Raw genomic sequence first — 13,083 nt, 5'->3', positions numbered from 1 at the left:
CCGATGCCATCGCCAGCAAGTATCAGCGTAGAAAGAATAATAACAATAACGTCGAGAGGAGTAGTTGTAATTTGATGGTGAATGATAACGAGGACGAACTGGTGGACGACGACGATTTCCTGCTGGTTGATAATGCCAGGAGATTCTCTAGGAAGGCGCCCATCGTAAGTCATCCCAGCAAAAATACGTTTCGAAAGATACGACGTCGGAAAGGGAAACGCCATGTGTTGTTTTCGCTTGCGATGCAAACGCCCTTGTAATTTAAGGAGAAAAGGAAAAAAAAATCGAGAGAGCGCTTGTTTATAACTTGTTTGAATTGCGACACTAAACATATATATATATGTGTATATATGTGTATATATATATATATATATATATATATATATATACATGTATGTATAAACTTATCGTCAACACTGCTGTTTACATCAGTTAATCTTTTCTTCCCGAGAGAAACGCCGTATTTACGCCACTTGACCCCGAATGAAACAAGCAAAAACATTCCTTTTCGTTGCCTACGTATCGCTGGATGTCAAATAGATTGCAAATCAAAAAAAAAAAAAAATAGAAAAAAAGTAATGCTTCTCACGTCAACATCGGCAAAATCATCACTCCGATTCTCCGCGTTGAGTCGCGATGCCGAAGTGGGCTTTGCGCAAAGAAAAATTCGACAATGGACGAGCTAGCCACGCAACCCTGTTGGTCGCGCATTAAATCGGCACATTATTTCGGGCCTTTTTATCACTGTCCTTCGATCGAGGCCGACCTCCTACCTCCTGGCCCCATTTTGCGCTGCGGCTGAGGTGGCGCGCAACCGAGATTTATATTAAGCAGCCTAACTAACGACACAGCGACGACGAGTATAGCAGTTACGAACCGTTCTTTTTTGTTTTGATTGCAGTCGTTGAAATATTCGCGCGTTAGCTGGCAGAAAAGGGGGGGGGGTCTTTTTGCTCGATCGACGTGTTTATTGTGGTTGTTTGTTCAATTCACTATTTGCGAATCTTCGAGGATACACGCATATACGAACTTGTTTTGTCCTTAAAGCCTAACACAAATCAATCGCTTTACTGTCTTTTCACCTCTGTCTGCTCTACACGATCGCTTTCTCAACTTTCCTCAAGCTACTGTGTGAACTATAACCATACATATATAACAGAAATGTATACATCCTAAGCCGATTAATCAAGTTGCATGCAAGCATAAACACGAGTCGTGGGTTGTTATGTGTGTACGCATAGCTCGAGTTTCGTATATATTTGTAAGAAGAAGAAAACAGGTGAGCTTTCTGCGAGGCTCGAGCTTGTAACATACATATTGTTTAGTCATTCGATAATACCGTTACGAACTAAGAACGCAATGACGATATCAAAGGAAAGAAAGCTTGCAAGGTAAATCAAGGCTACGTTTTTTTTTAACCATTTTTCGTGGTTTAGCTTGCAAGTTTACGAATACATACAGTACTCGACCATATAAGAGAGCATAAGCTTTTTGCTGAAAAAGAATGCTATTAGCCATTAAGATTATATAATATACGATCATACATTAATTAATCAAACGAAGCATAAGAACTAAGATATATAACATGTGCGCTAACAATCAAAAGAAGCGCGTACATCGCGCGAAAGTTAATGATTAAAAAAACAATATAATTTATAAAATATGTATAAATATATTGTAACAAAATTGAACAAAAAAAATCGCAAACAAAATCTCTGACTTGGCAAACTATTTTGCCCTATCCCCTTTCTCTCTGATTGTTGGGTTACATCCATCTGCGATTGATCTGAATGGTCCATACACGTGCTGATTGCTGCGGCTGTGTCTCACTGTCTCTGTCGTCGTCACTACACGATTGGCGGATCAATCTATCTGTCTCCTCTCACGCACACGACAACAACGGCGATGGTGGTGATGATGATGGTGGTCCCGCGTGTGTCTTCGTACAATAACGCATCTTCTTCCCCCTACCCCTACGCCGTCGTCGTCGTCCGCCATCCGCGATCGGCCGCGAATTCGTCGCGCAACCTGGCCACGACGACCACCACAACGACCACTGCATCGTCTGGATACTGGCTTTGCACGGATGGACTTGGACTTGGACTTGGATCTGGATCTGGATCTGGATCTGGATTTGGATTTGGATACTGCGCCATGGTTGTTGGGGACAAATCGCTTGTGTTGCGCGTGCGTGCGTGATGATGATGATGATGATGATGATGATGATGATGATCATGGTCACGGTGTATAGAGCCCACGAGCGCCTTCCGTCGAGGATGACGAAGATGGCCACCTCATTTACCAATCTGGCGACACCCTGGCCAATAGATGTTCGTGAATACCAAACTCTATGCAAATACGTGAATACACACTCATTGTAGTTGAATTCTCTCTTCTTGTACTTTTTTTTGTTTTGTTTTGTTTTTTTTTTAATTTTAATTATAATTTTTTTTTTGTTTTGTTTATAAACACATACTCTCATTCACACATACACAGAGAACGCTGACACGATTCATGCATTCTTACATTCATTTGATTTATTTGTGTAATATAACGAGCGATAAAGCCATGAGCTGATCGATACAACTTTTTGCTTCTTATTTCACATAATAGATTGAAAGTTTGTCGACTCGGCTATTGCTGAATTTTCTTTTTCAATTAAATGGTCAGAAAGTAATGTCTTTGGTTAGTTTTATTGATTTTAAAATTTGAAAAGTTCAAATTTCATTGACGTACAAAGAAATTTTGTAACTTTGTAGGACTTTGAAGTTGACAAAAAACAATTTCGCTCAACAAGTTCAATGAGTTACAGTGTGCACACCAGATACAAAGTCATTATTTTTTTTTCGCGCTCGTAAATTAAAAAGAAAAAAAGACAAGAGAAAATTTATTTATATGATCCTAACCTTACACAGATATTCCTTACATACATATTCTACTTTTTTTTCCATCCACTGACACGCGGCGACCGGTGGGTCAACAATTGGTGACGTTTGTGTATTCCACTAACAAATCATTCATCATCTCGAACACTCTCAAACTTTGATAATAAGTATACAAATGGAAACAATTACTTTTTGTTTGAGTTACTCGACAAAGGTCACCAAGAGTCCCTCTCGGTCGCCAAAAACTACAAGAAGTAGGGTCATTGTTAGGGTCTCTCTCTCTATGTTGGAGCGCAGCAAATCTCAAATGTTTGCGTCTCCGTGTGTTATCACATGATAATGCATAATGATAAAAATAGACAAAACCGTATATATCTTATTCTATATTACTTCAAGTCACTCATTCAAGTAAATAATAAAAATATAATGTGCAGAAGACAGGAACTTAAATGAGATAAAAAAAAATAGAAACTCTACTTTATACAGTTTTTAATTCTAAGACTAAATGATTGCCTAAGAAAAAAAAGAAACAAAGAAACTAAGGCAGGAGCCAATCTGTGACAAAGTTTGCCTCTCAACTGATTTTTGCTGATACTTATTATTGGATAAAAATCGGAGGTGACGGCAAACGAAAAGTGCAGCTTGTGCTTATAAGCCACGCGCCTCAGAATCCATTGAAGTTAATTCGTGATTTTCAATTGCAGATGTTATCTTGGCCACCCTTGGCGAGGGTACTTTTGGGAAGGTTGTCAAGGTTAAGGACGTGCACATGTAAGTATCCACGAAATATACTTTATTTTATCTAAGGCGTCTTGGCGTTGAGTGACACACGATCGTGTCGATTAGATTATTAAAACGGACTATTTTTAAACTGGCGAACGAGTATTTAAAGTAAGACTCAATGCCGCCCCTCCGTATTTTTAGTACTCGAGAGAGTAGTATGCAAAACGAACTATCGACGCAATTTCAAACTTATCGTATTTTTGGCGCGACGCGATGAAAACAACTCTCGCGGGGGAATCTTCGCTATGTGTTGCGTACGTGCGGCATATGTCTCCGACGCTCGACTCCAACTGTTAAAAACGCGCGCGCACGCACACGCATGCACATACACACACACATAGACAGACACATTTTTTGTACTTAACATAATGTTAAGTAAGTGTCATAACATTTTATCCATAAAATTAAATAATAATGGTGTATATTTGTACTTGAAAATAAAAATACAATTTATTTTTATGAGAAATTCATAAATTACGCACTACTGGCGTAGTATTCTTACAACAGTTATGGTAGTAATCGAATCGCCCTGGATTCTAAATTGATACGTACTCAGTTGCATTAAAGAAAAATCATTATTTTATTTTATTTGCTCTTAGGGATCACGTCATGGCCTTGAAGATAATCAAGAATGTCGAAAAGTACAGAGAAGCCGCCAGGCTTGAAATCAATGTATTAGAGAAGATATCCGTGAAGGATCCAGAAGGCAATAAGTTAGTATTTTAAATACAAATTGGATACAATGCATATGCAACTTCAAATCAGGAAGATGGTTTATTTCATCGGAAGTTTTGTTAACTCTGGTTTTTCTTATTTTTATAGCTTGTGCGTCAAGATGCTTGACTGGTTCAACTACCACGGCCACATGTGTATTGCTTTCGAGATGCTTGGACTCAGCGTCTTTGATTTTTTAGTAAATTAATCATTTTACCTTAGCTCAACAGTGTTAATTACAAAATAACATTAACTAATTTTCTTTTTTTAATCAATAGAGGGACAATAACTTCCAACCCTACCCACTGGATCATGTGAGACATATGGGTTACCAACTATGTTACTCCGTAAAATTCTTGCACGACAACAAGCTCACGCACACAGACCTGAAACCTGAAAACATTTTGTTCGTCGATTCTGACTATGACGTTGTCTACAACAGCAAAAAGGTAAAAATAAAAATGCATCTTCGAAAGTAGATAACAGCTGGGATGGTTTATGTAACAATAATAATCTTATTATTTTCGTAGCGCCGAGATGTGAGGAGAGTGAAAAGGACGGACATTAGACTTATTGACTTTGGCAGTGCAACGTTCGACCACGAGCATCACAGCACTATTGTCAGCACAAGACATTATCGAGCGCCAGAAGTCATTCTAGGTACTTTCATTTACTACTTCCTTTCATTTCATGCTCAGAAAATTGTGTACTATGCAATAAAACTGGTGTTTTATTTTTAACTTATACGTTACAGAATTAGGATGGGCACAGCCTTGTGATGTGTGGTCGATCGGTTGCATCCTCTTTGAGCTCTACCTCGGAATCACCTTATTCCAAACACATGACAATCGCGAACATCTTGCAATGATGGAACGTATACTTGGTTCAATTCCACACAGGATGGCACGTAAAACCAAGACTAAATACTTTGATCATGGCAAACTTGCATGGGACGAAAAGAGCTCTGCTGGTAGATATGTTCGTGACAATTGCAAACCTTTGCATGTAAGTATATTGGTTTTATTTCAGAACTAATGCATATTCGTAATAATAGAATTGCATCAGAATAACTTGAAAAGTGATTTTAATAGAATATTTCTCGCAATCATTTGATCGAAAGTATGATAAAATTAAAAGTATCTATTGAACAAAATTAATGTTGAATCTATTTTTTCAAATATGTCTATATAAAGTAATTCCACTAAATCAATCTTTTTTGTTTTTACAGAGATACCTGCTGTCTGATGACGACGATCACCAGCAGCTTTTCGATCTCATAAAGAAGATGCTGAAATACGAGCCATTGACCCGCATTACCTTGAAAGAAGCGCTTTCTCATCCATTTTTTGACTCTTTACCTGCGCACCATCGACTATTTGAGCCACGTTCATCGAGCGACTCGTCTCAACAGTCGCACGAACGTTCACACTCACTTTCTCGATGAAGCTAGGAGCGGGACCGCATCGCAGCGAGCTACCGCCGCAATTTCGGTTCCTCTACTGACCTCTTTGTGCGATGACAAGCACGCGCCAATCAGTGTCCTTTATTTTTCGCCTTCATTTTTTTTAACATAGAATTTTCATTTCGATTGAACGAAAATTTGAGAAAAAACAAATGCATCTTATTATCGTTCATTTTGAAATTAGCCGTTAAGACACTACGATTTGAGGTATCATAGCCTCAGAAATCTTAATGTACATCATGAGAGTTTCATTTAATTCTATTTATCTGGAAAAATTCTTCGTAAGATGATTATCGTGAATTTTAATTTTGACTGCTGAAGGATTGCTGCTCATGTAATTGTGGATAGATGCCTAAGGATCATTATTATACCCATTGATGAATCAATGTGTGACATGTCCAATCGAGGACAGCTTGCGCGCGAGTCCCGCGATAATGTAGACGTTTCTTTTGTATGCGAATTTTCTGTATATTTTTAATTTTCTTCCTTTCTTAAGATCATGCTGCTATAATGCAATAACAACACAAAAGTGAGGAAAAGAACGATTACTGTTTGATAAGATGCAAAAAATAGATTTTGATGTAAACTTTTCACTTGCGTTCTTGTGATTGTTGTGTTAATTGAGGCATAGAATCGATGACTAGGATAGGTCTGTTTATGTTTCAGCTAAGCTAAGTTAGCAGATAATTTTTAGATTAAAATAAAGTAATAAGTAATCTTTGGATCAAATGATTACCGACGAAGTAAATGAGTGCGATTTTTACGGAAAACCTTTTCCTACTTTCCTCTCGTTAAAATTTCGTTGGAAGGTGAATCCGATGATTAATGCGTAACACAAATGTCGGAAGTGTAAATAAGTAAAGTGTGTTGAAATTATCATTTATTAATTTTTTTTCCGTATACCTTCATTCTTGAAACTTGAGAGTAAGCGAATGTCGTTCGCTGTTTCTAGAAAAAAATTTTTCTTACGTTTAATTTTTCTTTACAACGGAAATAAAACGAAGAGGCTTTTATTTTATGAATTTGATAGTAGCCAGATGATATAAATATCAGATTTCACTTTGATAACAATGGTATATAATAATATATACTATTCTGTTATTTAAGTTTTATGAATGGATATTTTTGAAATGTATACATTATATATTTCAAAAAAAAAAAATAATAATACTACTTGTGAAATAAAAGAGAAATTTATAGTTTAAGTTTTCAAATGATTTATCACACCTTACCATAATTGAAAATGAAAGTATTTTTTAAATTGAATTTTATTGCATATATATCATATATGTTATTTTTGTATCTATTTATCTTAAATTGAAGTTTATTTTAAAAAATAACTATATTTTGCAAAATGAATCGTCGATTATCATATTTTGTTAATCACCAGGCTGGCATTCACAATTTTAGGTCACTCAAAAGATGGGTAATGGATTAAGCAGTTATTGAAAGCATTAAAAATTTTGGAAAAAAGATAGCTAGTGAATTATAAGTAAAATTGTCATCAGGATGTTTTTCACATTGACTGATAGACTTTCCGATAATAATAAACAAATAAATGAATTTATTCAATAGTCATATTTAAATTTTAATAAATCAATTAGAGGTTATTTTTAAAAATTTGACAACCCTCATTCGTATTAGTCGTTTGGAAATAATCGCTTAGTCAAGGATTTGAAATGACACATATAATTAAGACTTACCTACAGAACATTAATGAAACAATATGCGTGTGTAATTTTTTACAGTCTAAATCAAACAAACTTTTTTTTTAATAATTTAATTTAAAAAAATACGCTTCAAAGGATTAATTGACCGCTAAAATATCTTTTTAAGGAAGTTTTCTACATAAATAGACATCGGCCATCAGACGTGTATCATAGTGAAAAAAAGATAGTTAAATGATATATTATTGTACTAATAACGATAATTTAGTAAACTAATATTTTTATCATTGCTCGCATCTTGCGCAATTACAGATATTCCAAAATGTTAAACAAATTATATTAATTTTTTACCTTAATAATCTCAGTACATGTACGACGTCCGCGTTGCTCGACGTTCGAAGTCTCCTTATGTAGAAAGCTAGTGATGTTCGATTATTCGAAAAAGTATTCGATTCCTAATAATCGAATTACCAAAATAATCGATTCTTGATAATCAATTTTATTTGAAAATAATCGATTAATCAAATGAATAATCGATGGTTGTTTTAATTAAAAAAAAGAATAAAGTGCTTATAAATATATGGAAACAATATTATAATAAGAAAAATAAGTAGGAAATAAGAACTACTGATAAATTAAACAATGCAAATTACGTTCTGATGGTATTTATTAAAAGGTCATTGCTTATTTCAATCATTTACAATTTAACAGGCAAATATTCAACATCGTCCAATGATTTAAATAAACTTTGAATTGCTACTACAACAATAAAATTTTTAAACTTAAATGTAGTAAATATGTAAATAAAATTTTTTTATGCACCTTGATTTTGTCTGTCTTCGACGAATGGGTTGAAAACATCATGATCATTGTTATCCATTCTTGATTCTACCTATTGCACCTCAGCTCACGTCTCACTCTCACCTCACATTCAACCGTAACAAATTTCTTTTCTATTCGAACGTATGTAAATAGAGAGAATAATATCCACGCATGCGCAAAACACAAATTGCACAAAGTGCAGTCGATTCGATTATTGGCCAAAAAATAATCGAAGCTGTAATAATCAAGTTTCAAAATAATCGAGAAAAAAAATCGAATATTTTGTTAAATAATCGTATGCTTATCGATTAATCGAATATAATCGAACATCACTATAGAAAGCCCTTATGCAATTTGTTGATAACAGAAAAATGATAAGGTCATTCGTAAGGAGCACTTCGGATTTGGTTGGACAGGTAGCTGACCCAAAGTCAACGCATGATTTAAAATCATTTAGGATTTATTATGTTTGATTTTTTTAGAAACGTTCCTCACTGACATAAAAATATACTACATTTTTCGCAGCTGGGGGCCTATTCTGAAAAAAAATTTTAGCACGGGGCCTATTCTGAAAAAAAATTTTAGCACATGTCATAAGCATTTATCACATCTAAAGTGATTAATTCTGTGGTAAACTGAAGTGACAAACTGATTTACCACAAAATTTTTTTTCAGAATAGGCCCCCTGGTAAAATTGAAGCATCTGATCACAGTCAACCTTTTTACATGATTTTTCCTGTCTCAGTATTATTGCCAAACCATTGAAAAAAAAATTAATTTTTACGTGAAAGATGTTTACATACAGAATAAAATAAACGATCGTTTTTGATTAACATAAATCGGTTTATGTTAAAATTGTAGAACTGTAGTTTATTATAAAACTTTTAGATTATGTTACAATTGGAACAATTTAATGCATTTTATCACCGGATATTATTTTCATAAAAATAGTTTTCAGAGAACTTGAAGTCGTAATGACGGAGTATTCTTTTTATTTTCAGATGATTAAGCCCGTAAATAAAATTATATAGTAAATGTTTATATCCGTTGATATTATATATAGTTAACCGGGCGAGCAGAAACTTAGTTACAAATTAAGTTTATGATGAACTGTCAAATGAAGCGACCCCCACTAAAGTCTGTTAAACCATTCTAAAGGTATATGACCGAATATATATCTATATAAAAAAAGAAAATGTTTAGGTCGAACACAAAGCCTCCTTCATTTTGCAGTCGTCAACAATAAATAAAAATAAAATAAAGTCAAAAATTAAACTAAATACGCAATCTTTTGCTTTATGAATTCGGTAAGAAAAATTCAGATCGAACATGGAACTTTTTCTTTTTTTACGTTGGAAAAAAGTATCAATGCATTACCGAAAATTGCTATTGATGTCTAATATCCGTTGCTAAATCAAGGGATATGAGGGCAATGTTAAAGAATTTACTCTTATCAATTTTGACAAAATGCCGTTTATTTTTTCTTGTAAATACATGTGAAACAAATGATCATTATAAATTTAATTATTGTGCAACATCTTTGAAAAGTACTTTGTTGTCAAAAAAATAATTATTTTATTTGAGCGATTCAAACCAAATGCAGGTTTGTATAGCCAAAGAAATTATGTATGAGTAAAGTTTATGTATCAATCGTTTATAATGAAATTGTTGAGCATTAATTTCTGAACATTATCAAGTTAATATATCACTACAACATAAAAAATAGCTGATTAAAAAAAGTTAAAAATTGCAAAAAAGAAATAAAGTTAGTAATTCTTCAATACTCTATACATTTGTCAAATTCATATTAAACTAAAATAATTGATTACAAGTATTTTTCTAAATTATAGTAATTACTTCTGATGATGGATAATTGTAATATTATATGGAACGAAATGAATTACTTTATATTAAATGTAAATCTGGTCTTTATTTACATTTCATTCCAAATAATATTTTTCTGAACCATTTATATTTTTATCAGTTTATCAAAATAGGACATTGATCTAAAATAAAATGCTAGATCAAATTGATGTCTTATTTTGGTTTTAAACAAATTTACTTTATATCAATATATTTTTTGTACATATTAGTAAAAAATAGTATGAAAAGTTTAATTCTACACTATGTTACACTACATCATGCAATATCTGGTTATTAATCATGGAACGAAAAATCAAGAAACCAATATTTTTAAGAAAACAATGAAAATTTGTAATTTTAGATTAAGGAAAACAGAATTTTTAACGAATAAGTTAAACGCAATAAAGGTTAAAAATGTAGATAATTATACATAATGTATTTGTTCAAAATCAAATATTATATATCGAGCTAAGATGGTCGAGGTGGTGGTGGTATAGGGAAGACATCATTTTCTAACCAAAAACTATGTGACATAAACACATCAAAGTTATTTCTATTACGTTGATGGTGATGGGGATATGCAGCTACAGGTTGACTTGGACGTTGATTTTCTTGATTGATAAAATCAATTTCTGTAATTTCATCATCTGAATTATCTTTTTCATAAATAATTTCATTAAACTCATTTATTCTGTGCACATATAGCGGTGGAAGATTTTCAAAATTCCTTTCAAATACTGCAATAAAATAACTTAGGCATTTATCCAAGTCGGGATTTGTACGAATGCATTTATCTTTAAATGGGTAATTATTATTCATTCCAGAAGCTACCCATTGGCACCATAACATTTCTTTGATATCAAGGAGGGAATAGGAATTTCCAACTTCCTTTAATGCATCTGCTATAACTTTTTCTCCTTCTGTAACTGATTTTGAACATGTAGTGAAAACAACACGTTTTACATTTGGAAAACTCTGGAGAGCATGTCTAAGTATATTACTAGAAAGATGATTGTAATATGCTAGTTGATTATCTAAATCACGTTCATCTCTTCGAAAAAAAATTCCCGAGTATGTCGAAGAAACATCAACTAAAATATAATTTACATCATTAATTGTAACATTTGTGCAGTCATCAAATATTGGCTTCACACACGTGACATTTGTCAAATTCATTAAGGCACAAAGCTGATTGTACCTATCAGGATGTCTGTCAATCGCATAAATAGTTCTAAAAAAGTAATGATTTCTTTTAGTGAAGCTGTTCTATGACAATCACATAACTAATGAAACTGACTTACCCTTGATTATTGATTATATTGGCAAGATGATTGGTAGTTTTGCCAGGAGCAGCACAAATATCTAATACAACTGACCCTGGTTTTGGATTTAACAGAAAACTTGAAAGACAACTACCCTGTATTTATGAAAAAATATAATATAAGTATTTTGTTAGAATGATTAAAAAAGCTTCTAATTATAATAATTATACTTTGTCTTGTAGTAAAAATTTTCCTTTCAAATAACCAGGATGTTCATAAAATACTGTGCCAGTAGGAAATACTAAAAGCTCTGATATATGAAAATCTCTAATAAAATCACTTTTCCTTATATATGATATAATTCTCACATAATCCAAGTATGTGTCAGGTCGAGGTAGTAAATTCCAGCCTTCTTTGATAAAAGCCTTAATGCTATCTTCAAGTGAAATGGACAATGTATTTATACGAACATAGACCGGCAATTTTGCTATAAGAAGAAAATATCCATGATTAATCAGTTAAGAATAGCAAAGTAATTACTTTGTAATTATCAAGTTTTACAAATTTCTAAGCATGGTAAACAATGAAAAACTTACGATAATAATACATATCATTACTAATATTATAAATATTTGCCGCTTCTAAAAACGTTTCTTTTAAATCTGCTTCGTGATATAATATTATTGCAGGTTCTATAGAACCAATCTTGATCTTTTGCTTTCCCCAGATCATTTCAGCAATCAAAATTCTGATTAAATGTACATCTACGCTTTGATAACGCTCAAGAAATTTCATTTTATTTAGCAAATATTCTATTTTGTCTTGGTTAGATATTACCAATCCTACCAAACGTTTTGCACCATTTCCAATCTATAAAATGATTTTAATTTATTAATCTACCATAGCAAAAACATTTTTGGTTTGCAAGTTATTTTATTAAAATTTCCATCTTTTTGTTGTATGTAAAACACTTACATGATTTAACTGCAAAAGATTAATTGCTGTTTCAACATCAAGCTTTTCAATTTCTACACAATCTAGAATTTTAGCACTAATCCTATAAATATATGGAAGAATTTTCTGTTGATTATGAGTTATAATATTACCTATATACTTTTCTCCTGCAAATGGAAAGTATATTAGTATTAATTATTTAAAGATTGAAAAACTTCATAAACGTAAGATTGTCTTACTTTCTTGGCTAAGCTTTTCTGGTGGAATCATTTTGGATAATATATTCAAATGAGCCATAGTTTAACAAAATTTTGTTACTATTCGTTAAATTAAATTGTTACTGTCACTTTCTTAACATACAATTAATTCAACTAGCATTCATTTAGTTTCAAGTATACACCCACTTAAACATTAAAATGTGACTTACTTTGTTTTTACATTTTATTATCAATTATTTACATGAACAATAAATTAATATAATATTGTTATTAGATTTAATGTTTATTATCTTTTGTAATCTTTTTGCTTCACAATCAAACTGATAAATCGTATTTCCAACTAAATACACTCTGTATTTACGTACGACCCGCACTGATTTAAAGGTTAAAACGTGAAAACGGGATGCTAACAAAACGTATTCAACTTAAATATTGAATTCACATTTGATTACA

At 32.6% G+C, this 13,083-nt stretch overlaps 2 protein-coding genes across 3 annotated transcripts in view; one reads left to right on the top strand and one right to left on the bottom strand.

Annotated features, from left to right (window-relative positions):
- The window catches only part of LOC131669001 (serine/threonine-protein kinase PRP4 homolog), a 9,359-nt gene extending 2,325 nt beyond the window's left edge, over positions 1 to 7,034 (top strand). The window contains exons 2-10 of the mRNA XM_058943530.1: positions 1 to 164; positions 2,252 to 2,330; positions 3,590 to 3,656; positions 4,268 to 4,381; positions 4,491 to 4,581; positions 4,661 to 4,831; positions 4,913 to 5,042; positions 5,137 to 5,387; positions 5,611 to 7,034. The exon at positions 1 to 164 is cut by the window's left edge and continues 392 nt beyond it. Of these exons, the coding sequence (XP_058799513.1) occupies positions 1 to 164; positions 2,252 to 2,330; positions 3,590 to 3,656; positions 4,268 to 4,381; positions 4,491 to 4,581; positions 4,661 to 4,831; positions 4,913 to 5,042; positions 5,137 to 5,387; positions 5,611 to 5,826 (1,283 nt within the window). The 3' untranslated portion in view covers positions 5,827 to 7,034. The remainder of the gene's footprint in view (positions 165 to 2,251; positions 2,331 to 3,589; positions 3,657 to 4,267; positions 4,382 to 4,490; positions 4,582 to 4,660; positions 4,832 to 4,912; positions 5,043 to 5,136; positions 5,388 to 5,610) is intronic.
- Positions 7,035 to 10,272: 3,238 nt separating this feature from the next.
- Positions 10,273 to 12,780, bottom strand: LOC131668904 (28S rRNA (cytosine-C(5))-methyltransferase-like). 2 transcript variants are annotated; one of them, XM_058943384.1, is made up of 7 exons: positions 12,652 to 12,780; positions 12,434 to 12,579; positions 12,055 to 12,328; positions 11,689 to 11,945; positions 11,498 to 11,613; positions 11,198 to 11,427; positions 10,273 to 11,122 (listed from the first exon to the last, which is right to left on the bottom strand). In XM_058943384.1, the coding sequence occupies exons 1-7, from the start codon at positions 12,707 to 12,709 to the stop codon at positions 10,665 to 10,667; spliced, it is 1,539 nt and encodes a 512-aa protein (XP_058799367.1). In that variant the 5' UTR covers positions 12,710 to 12,780; the 3' UTR covers positions 10,273 to 10,664. The 2 variants fall into 2 exon arrangements, with proteins under 2 accessions (XP_058799367.1, XP_058799366.1); XM_058943383.1 differs by having other exon boundaries at positions 10,273 to 11,427.
- Between the last annotated feature and the right edge of the window lie 303 nt (positions 12,781 to 13,083).

The sequence above is a fragment of the Phymastichus coffea genome, unplaced genomic scaffold, assembly GCF_024137745.1.
Source record: "Phymastichus coffea isolate CEN01 unplaced genomic scaffold, Cenicafe_Pcof_1.1 PCOF00085, whole genome shotgun sequence".
In the NCBI taxonomy this organism is placed as follows: domain Eukaryota; kingdom Metazoa; phylum Arthropoda; class Insecta; order Hymenoptera; family Eulophidae; genus Phymastichus; species Phymastichus coffea.
This window is presented reverse-complemented; position numbering and strand designations above follow the sequence as displayed.

Coding starts and splice junctions, on each gene's coding strand:
- LOC131668904 (XM_058943383.1), bottom strand. CDS start 12,709: ATGGCTCATTTGAATATATTATCCAAAATGATTCCACCAGAAAAGCTT. Junction 12,580..12,651: donor AGAAAAGCTTAGCCAAGAAA/GTAAGACAATCT, acceptor TTCCATTTGCAG/GAGAAAAGTATATAGGTAAT. Junction 11,428..11,497: donor AATATAATCAATAATCAAGG/GTAAGTCAGTTT, acceptor TTACTTTTTTAG/AACTATTTATGCGATTGACA.